Genomic DNA, 15,745 nt, shown 5'->3' with positions numbered 1-15,745 from the left:
AACCCCTGCCATAGATATCGCCAGCCCAGAGAGGAAGGATGTTAAGGCGGCTGAGCTCATGCTGGGCCTCTTGTGATGTGCTAATAATATTTTTGTTGGCAAACGTGAGCAGACTCGAAATACCCACAGAGAGGAGTCTGTCATGGATGACGGCGTCAGTCAGTTGGTCCAAGGTCCCTGAATCGTTGTGCAAATACGTGACATCGGAATTCCCGGTGCGCTGTTTAAATTATTATGCATGTTTGCTAAAACCGTCGGCTCTCGAACACCTTGGTATTGTGGCAGTTTGGCTGCCACGGCTTAGCCCCCGGCAGTGCAGATCTGGGGCCGAATGAGCCATGTGGGGGGCACAGTACCGTGGTAGGGCCCGGCGAGCTACCAGGCTACCTAGGTACTACAGTATAGAATGGCAGGGTGGCATTCTCTGTTTCACTGCCAAAAGGGGCAATGCCCTCAGAGATGACACCTTCTGACACCTGCAAACAGGGTCAGGGCATCCCAGAGCGGCTTTTGTGGGGAAACACTAAGTATGTTAACAAGATCTTATCGCCTGGGCACCCACGTCAGAACCAGACCAGTTGACCTTCTGGCCAGATGGGATGAACACGACCCCAAGCACCTAGTAGTAGTGCCCCTGGAAGACCTCAGAAAGGATTCAATATTCCACCCAAGCATACAGCTACCTGCCTATCTTGTACAGAATTCCGCATGGTCATCTGGCACCTAGGCAGGGGTATCTAAGCGCTTATCCGTATACACACGCGGGTACACATTTATTTACACAAATCGTGAGTTGCGAATTACAAAACATGGTAGTCTAATGATGATACAATTTCTATTCCATCCTGTTCCCAGAATTATGCAAAGACCGTGCCCAAGTAGTCCCTCCAGCCGCTTCCAGTCCCCACATACCCGATATACATGTCGGGACGGATGACGACAGTGAATGACTCGCCCGACCCGATCAGGCCCGAGCTGAAGGCCTCCCCGGTCGACGGTGACGCAGCGGCGCCTTCGGGGAGCAAAGTCAGGACCCTGGCGACGTCCTCGAAGCTGGATGTACTTCCCTCTTCAGGGGATCCGCCGATTGACAGAACAAGAAACTTTCCGTACTCAACGATCGAGTAAAGCCGAGTGGCCTGTTTCGACTCGGAGGCCACCGGCGTGAGCTCAATGTCAGGGCACCGCTTGCCGGCTATCCAGAGCCCGCTGCTGGAGTTCTGGATAAGCTCTGACCCGACCTCGTCGTAGGAGACTCCCATCCCTAGCAAAAGTTAATCAGTGAGATCCCCGCACGGTTCGGACCCCGAGGTAAGACATACCCGTAATGTAACCCGCGTTCTTCTCAATCGTCGAGACATACTTTGTAGCAGTCCTGACGGTGTCCCTGACCAGGGCGGCTGCCACGTCAATGACGTTCTGCGCAACCGTCCTCCTCTCCGTGTCGTAGCTGCGGATGAGCTTAAGCGCGCCATCCGGTGTCAGCCTCTGATTTTTGACCGCCGTGGCGACCCGCCAGCTGAGGGCGAATGCATCTGCGACGCCGGTATTCAACCCCTGTCCGCCGTTGACAGAATGCACATGCGCGGCGTCTCCCGCCAGAAGGATGCGGCCCCTGCCCTCTTTTGTGACGAAGGTGCCCGCTATCCTCTCCTTGACTGTTTTGAGCCGCCGTTAGACCCACCATCCTTATGAGGAAATGTGACTGACTAATAGGAACTTACCGTCAAATGTGCTAAACCACTCCGTCTTCTTGAACTCCACCTTGTGCGGCGCGAGATGCTCCCGGATGCTGGCTTCCGCCCTCTCCTGGGTGACCTCGCCGCCCTTCAGGAGAACATAGAACCGGGCCATGCCGCGCTCCCTGGGGATCCAGGAGACGCGTGCCTCACCGTTCAGCTCGAACGTCACGATCTCGGGAGAGACCGGGAAGTCGGTCTCGATAAAGGTGTCGAGGACCGCCCACAGCATCTCGGGCTTGGTGCCGGTGAAGCTGATGCCGAGGGCGCTGCGGATGGTGGAGCGGGCCCCATCGGCTGCGACGGCGTACTTTGCGTAGATCTTGCGGCCGAGGTCGGTTGACACTGAGACGCTGTCGTCCGACTCCTCGATGCCGCTCACGTTCTCGCTGTAGTGCACGCTCGTGCCGACCTCCTTCAGCCGCTGCGTCAAGATGCTCTCGATCACGGGCTGGCCGATCATGAGGAAGTTCTTGTGCAGGCAGTGCTCGAGGCCTACCCACCACTTGTTCTGGCGCGACTTCCACTCTCCCTGGCCGTACGTTGAGCTGGCTGTGATCTCGTTGAGCATTTGAAAACTTGCATTGCCGCGGCAGGGGTTTCAGACTCACTGTTGCACTTCAGGCCATCGGGGATAAGCTCATCCAGGATGCCGACAACCTCGAAATATTGTTGGGTCCGAGCGTTGAGGGCATCTGCCCTTCCCAAGTCCAGCGGGCCAGATTTTGCGTCTGGATATGAGACCGTCAGCCGCCAACCATGCACGCGAAATGATTGGTATCACAACTGTTCACTCACCGACTATGCTGACAGTGAGACCAAGACGGCGGGCCAAGAGAGCTGATAAGAGGCCAGTTGGCCCGCCACCAACGACCACGAGGTCAACGTGTTCTTCCATCTGGGATGTTGCAAGATATTCTCCCATTGTGTAGGTGATAAGAACTGAAAGGAATGATATGAAGCCTGTGAAGTTGCTTGCTGTTTGGCGTAGTAGACGGCGAGACCTGATTGCTTTCCCGTTTGAACCCTGATCGGCGCCGTGTCAAGTGGCTTAAGTGTGAATATTCAGAGGACGGGACTGTGTCGGCGACTCAGTTTCTGGCTAAGATCCGGATGTCGCCGGCTGCTGTGATGAAAATACAACGAACGGTTGCTGTGTGAGCCGTGATCCGGTGGATATGTGGCGATCGTCCAGGGGCTCCACAATGTTATTTTCAAAGATCGCCCGAGGGGGAGGAGCCTTATGGGGGCAGGGAAGTGGCTGGATGCTTGCGGGCCCCTGATACAGGGAGCTTAGGCATCTGGTTCACCTGAATATCGTAAGATCTTAAAAAAACCTGGTTTATGTGCCAGAATGTTTTTCCTACCCTAGGGTACTCCGTCTTGTATGTTACATTTCAAATGTTGCCAGTTGTGGTACCACCTCGGAAACATGCCGCCAGCATAGGCCTGGCACTGGATGGGGGACTGTCTTGGCAGTCAAGGTTGATACGACGTTGACTAGCCACGGCCCTGCATCAATTTCGAGTAAGGCGCCGACAACATCCGCGCGCGTCTATGCGGGTTCATGACAAGATGGGTCCATCTCGCCCGTGCTCTGCAGATCCTTGTGCCATGTACCACAGTACCGCACAATGTAGTCTGTACATGCAATATCCAGGGCAAGGATCTGCTTCCCCTTTGCAAGGCTGAGTTGAGTACCTCGGCCGCAGCGGCCAAAGATGGCAGCACATGGACTATGCAGGCTGCGTCAACCTGCCAAGCAATCTCCACTCTGACACCTGAATTTGGACTGCAATATGGCAAACACTGCGATATTGTGGGGACGCGATCGCCGATTGGAAGTCTGGGCCGTTGAGATTGAGACATGTTCGCTGATGATTGTCCCACATGGTCAGAAACCATGCGGGCGCCACTGGGGCGTAGCATGCTCGAGTCCGAGACCAACAAACTGGAAACATTTTTCTGCTTCCTGATGGGGATACCCGGGCCTGGGTTCGGGAGGTATGGTGATATCGGCTAATGTCGCTCATCAGATCTGGCAACAGCTCCATTAGTAAAGAACCCGACTCGGGGGGCTACCAAAATCAAGGTCGCCTGAGCAGCCACGCCAGGGTCTGATTGATCGGTCGAGATTAAATATACGGTTAATCTTGTCCTCCACGGCACTTGATGTTGTCAGCCTACATTTCCTCTCTCACACACTTCAAGTGATCCAGTCTACCTCGCCCTCGTTACAACTCGGGTCACCTAACAGGTCTATCTCTATCTTCTGGGTAGCCTGCCATTTCTCTTCCCGGACATCTTCCCCGGAAGTTTCTTTCTGCACATAGGCAAACAGCATTGCCATTACGGTCACGTGGGTTCTGTTAGTCTGCAGACTGGTTCACACCAACCTACACCACCACTACTTAGTCTCTGAGATCAGAGCGGGCTTAGCCCATCTTTTACTTTTGTTAACGTCAAACTTAATCATAACTCAGCCATGCCTTCAGCAATCGCAGTCGAGGTGCCCTCACCGGCCCCTACAGGCAAGATGACGCCGCCCCTCCTTCTCCAGCCCACCAAGCTGGATGAGCAAGCTTTGGAGACCGCCTCTAAGATACTTGACATTATCTCTCGCTATCGACTGAGCCACAAGCAGACCCCAAAATCCAACGAGGGAGACTTGAAGTTCCTGGCCCAGATTTACAGCAAGGTTAGGGCGGGTCGGGTGATTAACATGTGCCTGCCCGCATTCCCTTTCAAGTCGCCCAACTCAACTACAAAGGTTCTTGGTCACCTTCCGGACAAGGCAGAAGAGGTTGCCCTCGCTCACCTCAACGGCTTGTGCAACGGCATCAAGAACATCTACCCTCCCGGCGCCGAGCTCACCATCATCTCCGATGGCCTTGTATATAATGGTAAGAAACCCGTGGTCTTTACTGCTTAGCTTGCGCATACTGACAGTGTTGCATCCAGATCTTCTCGGCGTCCCAGATCGAAATGTCTGGGCGTATGGTGAGGCACTCCGTGCCATGAGCGTAGCCAAGGAGTTCAACAACATCAAGTTCAACCGCCTCAAGGACCTGGTGCACGTCGATGTGCCAGATGAGATGGACGACATCACATATGTCACAAACGCTACGAACTTTCGTCTGGCCCTGCTGAACTCATTCAGCAAGCGTGACTACGACGTCGACCTGAAGATCGCCGACCACGAGGACACTTGCCTGACTTATCGAGGATATCTGAAGTTCCTGGAGACCGATCTGCAGACTGTTTACCCAATCAACGAGGAGAGGTCAAGGAAGAAGTACAAGAAGGGACTTGGGTACATTGCCAAGCAAATGCTGTTCCGTGGAGATGTAAGTGACCCCTGGATTACTTCTTGGCGCTCGATCCCCGGGGCTGACCACAAATTAGGCTTTCGCACGTGCCGTCAGAGAAACCTTCTCCGACCACATCCGACTTTCAATTCACCCCTCCACCGGTGAAACAAAGATCTCGGTCAGCCCACTGCCAACCGATACATTCTACACCACACCATGGCACAGCACGGTAGCTTTCAGGCTCGACGGTACCGTTACCAGCGGCCTCCGAGCCGACTTTGAGAACGACCCGAAGATGGAGCTGGTCTACGAGAATGGTCGACCGAGCTACTTCCGCGAGAAGTCAGAGCTGCTCTCTTGGGCGGAGGAGAAGGGCGGCATCACCTGCGAGCCAATCTACCCATCTGGTTTCATGATCCGGCCTGCTCTCGGCCACGGGAAGCTGTCCATCCACGACGTCGACTCAGCAAAGGTCCGGGCGCTTTCAGAGATTAACTCCCCCATAGTCATGCGCGGCTTCTCCCAGACCACAGACCGAGACCTGTTTGTTGCGAAATCACAAGAGCTTGGCACGCCTCTGCCGTGGAAGTTCGGTCTCGTGCTGGAGGTGAAGGACCGCGGCGCAGACACGAGGGGTCTCAACAATGTCCTCTCTGCCGAGTGGATGCCCTTCCACTACGACGGCCTGTTCAAGACTGAGAAGCGAACCAAGGAGGACGGAACAGAGGAGTTGGTTTCTGTCCCACCTCAGTAAGCCTACTACTGCCCCGACGTCTCATTACATCTGGCAAATGCTAACAACGACCCCACCAGATTCCAATTCTTCACGGGCGTGACAAGCTCCCCCAAGACGACCGGCTACACCCTCTTCTCCAGCTCCACCCTGGTCTTCAAGTACCTCCCGGAGGACGTCGACCTCGACTACCTGCGCAAGCTGACCTGGGGCGTGAGCACCTCGTCCTTCGACGCGACCAAGCTGCGCGGCCTGCCGCTGGTCATCGACCACCCGACGACGGGCAAGCCGTGCCTGCGGTACCACGAGCCGTGGCCGCAGACCAAGACGGCCTTCGACCCGACCTACGTGACCATCGAGGACGAGAACGGGCCCGTCGAGAACAACGACGCCCTGTGCGCCGCCATCGACAGCCTGCTGCACGACCGCCGCGTGGCGTACTGGCACTCGTGGGAGAAGGGGGACCTGGTCATCTCGGACAACATCCTGATGATGCACACCCGGAGCGACTTCACTGCCGGCTGTGATCGGGAGCTGTGGCGTATCCACTTTGACTGAGGTCTTGGTGTTCCTGTCGGGTGTAAAACAGATTGTAGATAAAAGATACCTAGGTAGCATGTGCATTCAGCGGAATTGGATTTTTAACTTTTTGAGATATTTCGAGTTCTATTGAAGTTTTCTATGTGCCTTTGCAGTAGTATTGATTGTCTTCATTTCGTTGGGAGCATTTATTCCCCTGTTACCCCTCCATTTGCGCTTGTTGACGTGACAAGATCGAATGGCACTGAGTTGAATTCCGGCAACACCTACCATTCTGTTTGGCGATGTAGTTTTCCTCATTATCATGCCAAGACGATCAGGCGTCATGTGTCCAGAACCACTTTCCTCTTTAACGTGGTGTTCACGCGTGATATCCACAATACGCACCTCGTCAAGCCCAGAGAAGAGCCGCGTCACACGCCCGCGGGTGCTTGACCTCACTTGGTCATCCCCCGCCCCCCCCCTCCCCCAAAGACCCACATCACCTCCCCAGAATGTCGTCGAAACAAGAACCTCTCGCGTATCGATTCACTACCGAGCCACGCACCCACGACTACCCTCCCCCATGCGCCAGGCCGGAAGTTCCCGAAACTTTATCGCCGCGCGAGGCGGATGACGATTCAGATGAACTCTAAATCCGGCAGCCCAGCCTCCCCCTGCCCCTTGCCGCAGCAGACAAGGGGCCGGGTCGAATTAGGTTTCGCTATTCTTAAAAGCCCGGTCTAGCGCACAACGGCTCGAACGGGGTGGGGGGGGGGGGGGGACGGGGTGCGCGAGGCGCCGAGTCAAGACCCGTCTCTCCCTATGCACGACATCGACGCCACCCGCGGCTTCACCCTGGACGCCACTGACTCGGAGTGCCCTGGCCAAGTGCTATGGCCATGGGCGGCCGAACCATCCGAGCGCCGAGAGGCCACCGACGGTTGCGGTCTGGAGATACTCGGCGACAACGCCTGCGTCCAATGTCGTCAGCCCGCGGACTGCGCCGTTGACGGCCTCCGCCGTGTCTTCGAGGCCACCTCGGGAATGTCGGCGGCATTTTGTGACCCAGGCGCCTTTGCCGCTCCTCTTCCAGGACAAGTGGAACACTCGCGGCCACGGGATCTGTGAATGAGGCCTTTTTTGCCTCCATTCCAGGCGTCCTACAATGCCAGCAAGGCGGCCGTTGGGGCTTTCTCGGAGAAGGTTCGAACCGAGCTTGTTACCCCATTCGCTGATGCTGATACGGTCGTTCACACTAGAACAGGGGCTGTATCGTCAAACATATCGAGGGCGGAGCACCCAGGCGACAAGATGCCACCCGGAAACATGTAATAGCACTCGCCATGCAGGGCTCAAGTCGAGAATTACGTGTCCATGAAAATATGGTTTTATTTCTAACCCCCATATATATAGAACATATAACGCCTTCATATGGTGGTAAACGCGCTAGACCAGCGTTTAAAAAAGTACAATGCTAGATATGTAATAACAGTATGGAGAGAATACAGTGTGTGGGCACGTGGCCTCAGCCTCGTGCTGCTTGACACCAGGTGTCCTAAAACACTAGCAAGGCGGCCATTGGAGTCTTCCTCTAAGAGGATTCGAACCGAGCTTATTGTTCCATTCGGCGTTAATAATACGATCGTTCATACTAGAATAGGGGCTGTATCGTCAAACATATCGAGGGGCAACAAGATGCCACCCGGCAGCATGTACCCGCCCTGCCAGTGCAGGGCTCAAGTGTTGGATCGCGCGTTCATGAAACGGCGCCGTAAAGTTTGCCACGCCAGAGGCGTATGCAGAGGATGTCACCACCGATCCTTTGGGCAAGCATGGTCTAATTCTTTGGAACAGACCTAACGCCGGTATAGGGGGGCCTACTAAGCTAAGTACCTTGCCTGGCCGGGCATGCTTGTGAGTGATACCAACTGTTTGCGATATGTAAATGCCAGAATTTTCAGGCACAGCTCGTTCTATACAAGGCCTGAGAGCTTTGGCTGGAATGCTTTGATGTCATCGAAGCCGAAGTCGGCTTAAATAGCCCGAAGGTCTGACGGACATGCCTAACCTGGCATGAAAGCCGTCAAACAGCACTACCAGTATGTTGCGGATTTCAACTCAACCGCGACAAACACAATTCAAAGACCGGACTGGAATTTCCATTGTGGCAATCATTGCGGCTTGACCATTCCCTGTCAACAAGCAATACAAGCAATATCCAGGCACCGCGGAACCAGTACCCTTTGACCAGATATTGTATTTCGGTCCGCCTGCGAGCCCTTGGGGACCTATTCTTTTTCCACAAAACATGGAACTTTGCCACTCGAATGGGACTCCGGCTTGGTCATCCGGAAATACTTCGGCCTGCCGGTGCTGTCGCTTTGGCGGGGACAGCATGTCCAAGTCCGAGGAGATCAAACGCTTGCGATCCGGCTTGCTCGCTGACTTGTAGTTGTTCCTCGAATTGTCCTTCTCCTTGTACTTGTCCCCTGATTTCCGATATCTTCCATGTCTGGATTTGCGACGCGAGTTGTATTGATCGGCACTTCGACTGGCGTCTCGAATGTCGCCTCGGATACTTCTGAAAATGCCGTCACGATGTTCGATGCGGTGTTGGACGTCTCACAAATCCCATGGTTGGGTTCCGTAACACGTACTGTATTCTCTTTCCACTGTTACTGGCACTGTGCTTTTTTTTTAAAAAAAAAAAAACGCTAGGTCTTGAGCGTTTACCACTGTATGAAGGCGCCAGGTACATTTTATATGTATGGGGATTAAAAACAAAACCACGCTTACTGTCGGTGTTCATATCAGCAGCCATTATGGGTGGCCCAGTATTGAGTTTGCTTTTTCCCTTACCTTTCACAAGATTCGGTCTGTAATCTCATTCAATGGCCATCATAGTGAATATTAAAGCACAGCCACATACACTCCAAGACTGCTGGCAGGCCTGTTCAAATAGATAACCATGGCCAAGGGTACATATAGCGAGCAGATCCTTAAGAAGAATGCAGGCCAGACCCAAAAGGCTACCTAGGAAGTCGGTAAGGAGCATCGCTCTACTGGGCCCTCACCTCACCAAAAGGTTTGACACGTAGATACAAAGGATTCTTCTCCCAGAGGACAAAGACCCTCTGCCTCGCCCAATCACGACTCTCCTCACAAAGCTCAAAGTCAAAGCTGAAGACGAGCCTGCCGACGACAAGCCTCACCTCGTGCCAGGCAAAGCTCACCCCGACGCAGTTGCGGGGCCCAAACGAGAAGGGCTGGAGGGCGTCCCTCCTGTCCGCGGCGTACTCGGCATCGCCCAGCCACTTCTCGGGCGCGAAGCGGCCCGGGCGCATGAAGTTGGCCGGCGAGCGGTACGCCGCCACCTGGTGGACGCTCCATGGTGATCTCGTCGCTCGAGGTGAAGGAGGTGCGGACCTCGGCGCGGAGGAGGGCGAGCTTGTCCGGGTTCGTGAGGAGGTGGTACAGGAGGCCGCTCATCAGCGTGGCTGCGGTTTGAGGCCAGTTAGTTAGTTTTTAACACATGTCTGAGGCTAAATCATGCCACTGGAAGGGTAGGAATATCAATATCTTACCCGTCGTTTCCGTGCCCGCCAGCATGAAGCCCTCGGCGTTCGAGTGCATCTCGTCCAGCGTGAGCCGGTGCCCCTTGCCGTCCTCCGACAACAGCAGGTTCCAAATGTCAGGTTTGTCGCTCCCGTCCGCAAGCCGGCGGTCCACGCGGTCCGCCGAGTGCCTGAAGTGGGCGCCCCTCATCTCCCTCGCCCAGCCCGGCTCGAGCCAGTGCAACAGACGCCCCAGCACGGGGTAATACGCACAGATCTGCAGGAACGGCAGCATCCTGACCGCGGCAAAGACAGACGCCACCCAGGGGCTGTAGTCCATCATCCCCAGGAGCCCGAGGGGCTCGCCGAAGCACAGCTCGGCCATGATGTCGAAGGCCGTGTAGTTCAGCATCCTGACCATCTCGACCCGCTCATCCTCGCCGGCCTGCTCCCGCACCCTGGCGACGAGGAGGTCGGCATACCGCCGGAAGAGGCCCTCCTGCGCCTTGAGGCTGCGCTCCGAGAACGCAGGCGCGAACGCCCGGCGCACCCTGGCGTGCCCGCCGCCGTCGGGGACCGCAAAGATGCTGGGGACGCCATTGTACGCTGGCAGCTGGAACCAGGATGCCTTGGGGTTCTCGCGCCGGCCGGCCGCTCTTGTCAGCGTGGCCGCATATGTCCCTCCACGCCTGTGGCTCGGTGTAGGAGACGGCGCTGGGGCTGTAGCGCACCACGAGCCCGTGTCTCTCGTGGAGGGCGTGGAGGAAGGTGTGGCCGTGGCCGCGGAGGCTGGCGGTCCAGAAGGGGATGCGCGTGAAGCGCGCGTACAGGGGGCCTGGGTACTTGCGCAGCGGGTGGAGCAGCTGGGCGTGGAGCAGGACGGCGAGGAGGTAGGTGGCTAGCACGAGTGCCGCGGTGGAGAGTGCCTTGGACCATGTAGTATCTGGGAGATACCCAAGAAGGTATGGAGAATACATTGTTCCCCAGTCGATAGAATTCCTGAATGAGTATCTGCCAGGTGATGTTGCGTGGTGGCGTGGTGCTGGGGTTTTGATAATTCGATGGCGGCTTTGACCGACATATGACCAATATATTGTTCACATGTTAGGAGACATTCGCGTTGCGAGCATCTCGGAGTCAGCACTAGTACTCCGCAATAGGCGTGGTACAGCATTAATTGCTTCTATAAGTTGGCTGGTGTCACGAATAATAGCACCGCACTATACGTGCAAAACGTGACACTAAACTGGCCATAGGCTGGTAGTAGTTATTCAAATGTGACAGCCAAGACCATGGAAGTCATGCATATGTACTGAAGTAGATAGAACAGAATATCGACTTAGTCACTCACTAACTCATCACACAAACACAAATACACACCAAACATCCATGGATCCCGTCCCAATCTCACAAAACAAAAGCAGCCGCAGCGAGGGCCAAAGACAGCCCAGCCATGGTAACCCCCAACACATTCCCAGACGCAGTAGTATCAAGCGGCTTGCCAGGCGGCCCCGTTCCATTCCCAGCCACACCCCCAGTCCCGTTCCCCTTCACACCCGTCGACCCCGTCCCATTTGTATGCGGGACTCCTCCGAGTCCTGGCCCGGCGGGGGTCCCAACAGGGCTGACGCTCACCGGCCCCAGGGTAGACGTGACCGTCGCCACACGCACCGTGACCGTGCTCGAGCCAGCCTCGGCCTCGGACTCAGACTCGGACACCTCGGGCACCGCCACATGCGCCTCCTCCTCCTCCCCCGACCCCGTAGCGCCGGCAGCGTGGACGCCACCCGTCGTCTCAGCAGCAGCAGCAGCAGTCACAGTCCCAGGGCTGACCCCGTCTGCATGCGAAGGGGCCTGGGCCTCAGCAGCGCCCAGGGTCGGCGCCGGGGCCAGCGGGTCGGCCGCGAGGAAGCTGGTCCCCGGCGCCGCGGTGCCCGAGTACAGCGGGCACCCCGGCACGCCGGTCTTGGGGGGCGCGCGGCCGCCGCCGCAGTCCGGGGCGGCGCAGATCTCGAGGGTGTCGGGGACGTAGTACACGACGGAGGGGTAGACGTTGCCGTAGCCGTGGGCCGTGGGGTCGACCGTCACCATGCTGGTGAAGGAGGCGCAGCCGGCGAGGTCTGTCCTCGCGAGGGCGGGGAGGGGCGAGAGGAGGGCGAGGAGGGCGAGGATGGTGCAGGTGCGGGTGAGCTTGGGGGTTGGGTGCGGCATCGTTGCTGATGGTTTTTGTTTTCCCGCGGCGTCGTTGGTGTCTCTGTGTGAACAGACAAGGTCTGATGGTCCAAGTCGGTGAAGCGAGTGTGATGATATTATAGGGGCTTGGAGGGCAGCTTCCAAGTTTGTGTGGACGGAGGGCTGCCTTGGATGGGCAAGTTCAAGAAATAAGACAGATGGGCTGTCAAAGAAAGCCAAAAGGCTCGACGCTCGCCCGCCCGACGCGGCTCGTCACATCCTCCTTTCACCTTGACCGTGACCCGGCTGCCAAGACCCGGTCCGGGTGTGAAGACGGGTTCTGGATCGAACCTCCCGCCTCTGACTTGGTGAGATTCCACGGCAGGCCTTTTACTGGCGGATCACAGAAATTAAGGGCGGTTCAGCCGTTGACATCCATCCCGTTCCGTGGCGATGGCGGGGCCGAACGGGATCTCTCGTCGAATGAGCATTGCCTTGGAGTTGGCAGTGACCTCAGCCCAGCAGTCCTTCAACTTGATGGTTCCCTAGTATTCATAATTCCAGAGCACCATGCCTCGGAATCATGTACAGTGCAGGTGTCCTACCTAGGTATGCTTTAACGGAACAAATTGAAGAAGAATATCCAATATCTGATTCATTATCTACACCAAGAATAAAATCACTCATATACACACCTCATAAAAAAGATCAAGACTCATATTTCAGAGTGAAAGGCACCGTCCGAACCACCTCGCTATCCTCAGCGACCTCCCGATCCCCAAAGATCTTAAGCGCCCGCACAACAAAAGCATACGTGCCCTCAGGGACGACGGTCCCGTCGGTCAGCATCCCAGTGAAGGCATTGATAAAATACGCCCGCGGCACATACTCCATGGGGAAGATCCCAAACGTGCCCAGCGGCTCTACTCCCCCTGCCGCCGTCGCGTTGCCGCCGCCACCGGGGCCGGAGGCAGGCACCAGATCGCACCGCAGCAGCGCCGAGCCGACGTTGAGCTGGATGACGGTGGCGGGGTATCCGACCGCGGGGCCGCCGCCCGAGGCGGGCGTCGTGGCGTTGGGCCGCGGCACCACGAACGTCTCGTTGCCCGCGGACGGCGTCAGGGACCCGTCGTCCCAGCGCGTGAGGTACACGTAGTCGTCGTCGAGGACCTTGGCGGCGCGCAGGCTGCCGACGGCGCCGACGTAGGGGATCGAGAATACCTCATTCTCATCCTCGCCCCCGTCTCCCGCCGCCGTGGTGACCGTGACGTAGCCGCTGTACACGGCCAGCCGGGCCCCGTCCGCGCCGGCGGGCGGCTCGCACGACACGGTGACCTCGGCGGACCCCCCGGCGGGGACGGTGACCTGCGGCGCCGAGAAGCTCAGCCTGGCGGTTCTGTTCGCGGTGGGGTTGGGGAAGTAGGCTGGGTAGTCGTTCCCCGGGTTGAAGGTGTACATGGTCTCTGCCTCGAGTGTCCCGAGGCTGTACGTCGCGGGCCCGGCGCCCCGGTTGGTGATGGTGAAGCTGACGCCGGGGATGAAGTTGGCCGTGTCGTTGAAGGAGATGCCCGAGGCGCTGAGCAGCGTCGTCGCGTGCGCGGCGCGGTGTGCCTGCGCCATGCCGCCACCCTGCTGCGTCGGCGGGGCCAGCACGTCGCTCGATATGGCGTTGCCGTCGTACCAGCCGACCCGCGCTGCTGTCGCCGAGACCAGGCTGTTGAGGGTCCTGGGGTCAAAGTCCTGGCGGGCCTGGCCGATGAGGGCGAAGATGGCCGAGATCAGGGGCGTGGACATGGACGTGCCGGACTGGATCGCGTAGCCGCCGAGGGCGAGCGGCCAGGTAGACACGATGAAGCCGCCGGGCGCGGAGAAGGTCGGCTTCAGGTCCATCTCCCACGTTGGGCCCCACGACGAGAAGAGGCTCATGGCGCCCCCGCTCCTGGTGTTGGGGCTCCACTCGACGAGGCTGCCCGCCTGGGCCGAGGCCACGATATCAACCGTCACGACGCTGCCCTGGTTGAGGGAGTCAACCCACTCTGCCCCTTGGGCCGCGGTGACTGTTCCAGTCCCAACGATCCGGGGCTCTTCATCGTCCACCCACGGTCCGCTCAGAGACTCCCTAGAAATGCAACATCAGCCACTGCCACAGATGCAGTGTTACGGAACCAGCAGTTCCAACCCCAACCAGAGAATTCTTCTACTCACGCGTCCTCGTAATACGAATACTCCAACATGTACCGCGCCCCCTTGGCAGCAACGTTCTGCGCCTTGACAAAGTCGCTGCAATACCCCTGGCGGACGAGCGCGACATAGCCAGAAAGGTCAGGGGTACCGTCAGGGAGCGGGCTGCAGGCATCATCCTCGACGCCCGTGCTGTTGCTGACGGCGTACAGCGGCAGCGACACGTTCCCAAACGCCGGCGTGCCAGGCTGCCACCCAAACGGCTCGGGCGCAGCAGCAGGCCCGGACGCATTGCTGCTCGATTCCTGCGCAGCAGCAGTAGTGGAGAAGGACGCGCGCAGCAGCACGAGCCCCAGCTCGGCCGAGTCGACCGACCCGACCGACGTGACGCCCTTGCCCGTGGCCCCGGTGCCGGCGAGGAACAGCCCGCCGGACCCGCTGTTGCCGCCGCTGAGGACGCAGGGGACCCCGGCCTCGACGATGCGCTGCGCCGCGACGGCGACGGGGTCCTCGCTCCACCCGGACGTCCGCGAGATGCTCATCGAGATGACGTGGCTGCCGTCCTCGAACGCGCGGTTCAGCGCCGCCACCGCCACGTCCGTGTCGCTGCCGCCGCCGCACCCAAACACCCTGTACATGCCGAGGGAGGCGCCCGGCGCCGCGCCCGTGAAGCCCATCCCCGCGTCCCGCGCCGCGATGATGCCCGCGACGTGCGTGCCGTGCCCGCCGCACGAGGTCATCGGGTCCCCGTCCGGCCGCGGCGTGTCGCCCGCGCCGGCGTAGGCGTCGCCGACCAGGTCGTAGCCGTACGCCACCAGGCACCCTTCCCCGAAGCACCCGCCCAGCGCCGGGTGCGTGTAGTCGACGCCGTCGTCGATGATGCCGATCCGCACGCCCTTGCCCGTGAAGCCCTCGGCGCGCAGCTGGTCGACCTGCGTCATGACGTGGGGGACGTACGTGTCGGCTGCTTCTGCTGCTGCGGGTGATGATGCCTGGCGTCGCTTCAGGACGGGCGGCGCGGTGCTGTGGCTGTTGTTGTCGCCTGTCCAGAGCACCTCGTCGTCGGGTGGCGGGATCGACTGGATCGGCCAGAGGTTCTTGACCCCGGGAATCTTCATGAGGCGGCCCTGTGCCAGCTCGTCGGGCACGTCCTTTAGATGGAACGAGGCGCCCCGGAACAGGGAGAAGGACATGTTCATCCTCCCCGTGACCGACAGCTCCCGCTCGGCCAGGCCGGCGTAGAAGCTTTCTGCATCCTGTGTGCGGGCCGGTCAGCATTTGAATATCTTTTGCAGTGTCCCGATGAGACGGTTCAGCATCTAGTGTCTGCGGACGGGGCTGGTAGACTTGCATGGTCGTCCGTAAACTCGATCATGTACGCGCCCGGGACCACCGCGTCCTCGGTCTTCACAGGAGTGGGCTTGGCGGTGGATGCGCCGAGAAGCAGCGCACCCAGGGCACATCCAGCCAGTCGTGGGAGCATCCTGTCGGCCGGTTCTTCTTCGCAGAGCCTGAGAAAATGACATGCATCAT

At 58.3% G+C, this 15,745-nt stretch overlaps 5 protein-coding genes across 5 annotated transcripts; 1 reads left to right on the top strand and 4 right to left on the bottom strand.

Annotated features, from left to right (window-relative positions):
* Positions 1 to 776: 776 nt before the first annotated feature.
* KVR01_005754 (uncharacterized protein) lies at positions 777 to 3,089 on the bottom strand. Its single transcript, XM_044794420.1, has 5 exons — positions 2,538 to 3,089; positions 2,351 to 2,470; positions 1,725 to 2,291; positions 1,323 to 1,658; positions 777 to 1,264 (listed from the first exon to the last, which is right to left on the bottom strand). Exons 1-5 carry the CDS (start codon positions 2,662 to 2,664, stop codon positions 858 to 860), a joined length of 1,557 nt encoding a protein of 518 aa, XP_044644557.1. The 5' UTR covers positions 2,665 to 3,089; the 3' UTR covers positions 777 to 857.
* Positions 3,090 to 3,820: 731 nt separating this feature from the next.
* KVR01_006413 (uncharacterized protein) lies at positions 3,821 to 6,438 on the top strand. The gene is made up of 4 exons (XM_044785148.1): positions 3,821 to 4,642; positions 4,701 to 5,086; positions 5,145 to 5,800; positions 5,864 to 6,438. Exons 1-4 carry the CDS (start codon positions 4,225 to 4,227, stop codon positions 6,339 to 6,341), a joined length of 1,938 nt encoding a protein of 645 aa, XP_044645216.1. The 5' UTR covers positions 3,821 to 4,224; the 3' UTR covers positions 6,342 to 6,438.
* Positions 6,439 to 9,364: 2,926 nt separating this feature from the next.
* KVR01_005885 (uncharacterized protein) lies at positions 9,365 to 10,836 on the bottom strand (the record flags this gene model as incomplete). The annotated part of the gene is made up of 4 exons (XM_044791239.1): positions 9,365 to 9,679; positions 9,732 to 9,802; positions 9,890 to 10,515; positions 10,547 to 10,836. 4 exons carry the CDS (start codon positions 10,834 to 10,836, stop codon positions 9,365 to 9,367), a joined length of 1,302 nt encoding a protein of 433 aa, XP_044644688.1.
* Positions 10,837 to 11,266: 430 nt separating this feature from the next.
* Positions 11,267 to 12,070, bottom strand: KVR01_006342 (uncharacterized protein; the record flags this gene model as incomplete). The annotated part of the gene is made up of 1 exon (XM_044786199.1): positions 11,267 to 12,070. One exon carries the CDS (start codon positions 12,068 to 12,070, stop codon positions 11,267 to 11,269), a length of 804 nt encoding a protein of 267 aa, XP_044645145.1.
* A 669-nt stretch (positions 12,071 to 12,739) lies between these two features.
* On the bottom strand, positions 12,740 to 15,745 carry KVR01_006227 (uncharacterized protein; the record flags this gene model as incomplete). Its single annotated transcript, XM_044789323.1, has 3 exons — positions 12,740 to 14,150; positions 14,237 to 15,468; positions 15,665 to 15,745. The coding sequence occupies 3 exons, from the start codon at positions 15,743 to 15,745 to the stop codon at positions 12,740 to 12,742; spliced, it is 2,724 nt and encodes a 907-aa protein (XP_044645030.1).

Source organism: Diaporthe batatas, assembly GCF_019321695.1.
Source record: "Diaporthe batatas strain CRI 302-4 chromosome Unknown Contig00006, whole genome shotgun sequence".
Taxonomy (NCBI): domain Eukaryota; kingdom Fungi; phylum Ascomycota; class Sordariomycetes; order Diaporthales; family Diaporthaceae; genus Diaporthe; species Diaporthe batatas.
This window is presented reverse-complemented; position numbering and strand designations above follow the sequence as displayed.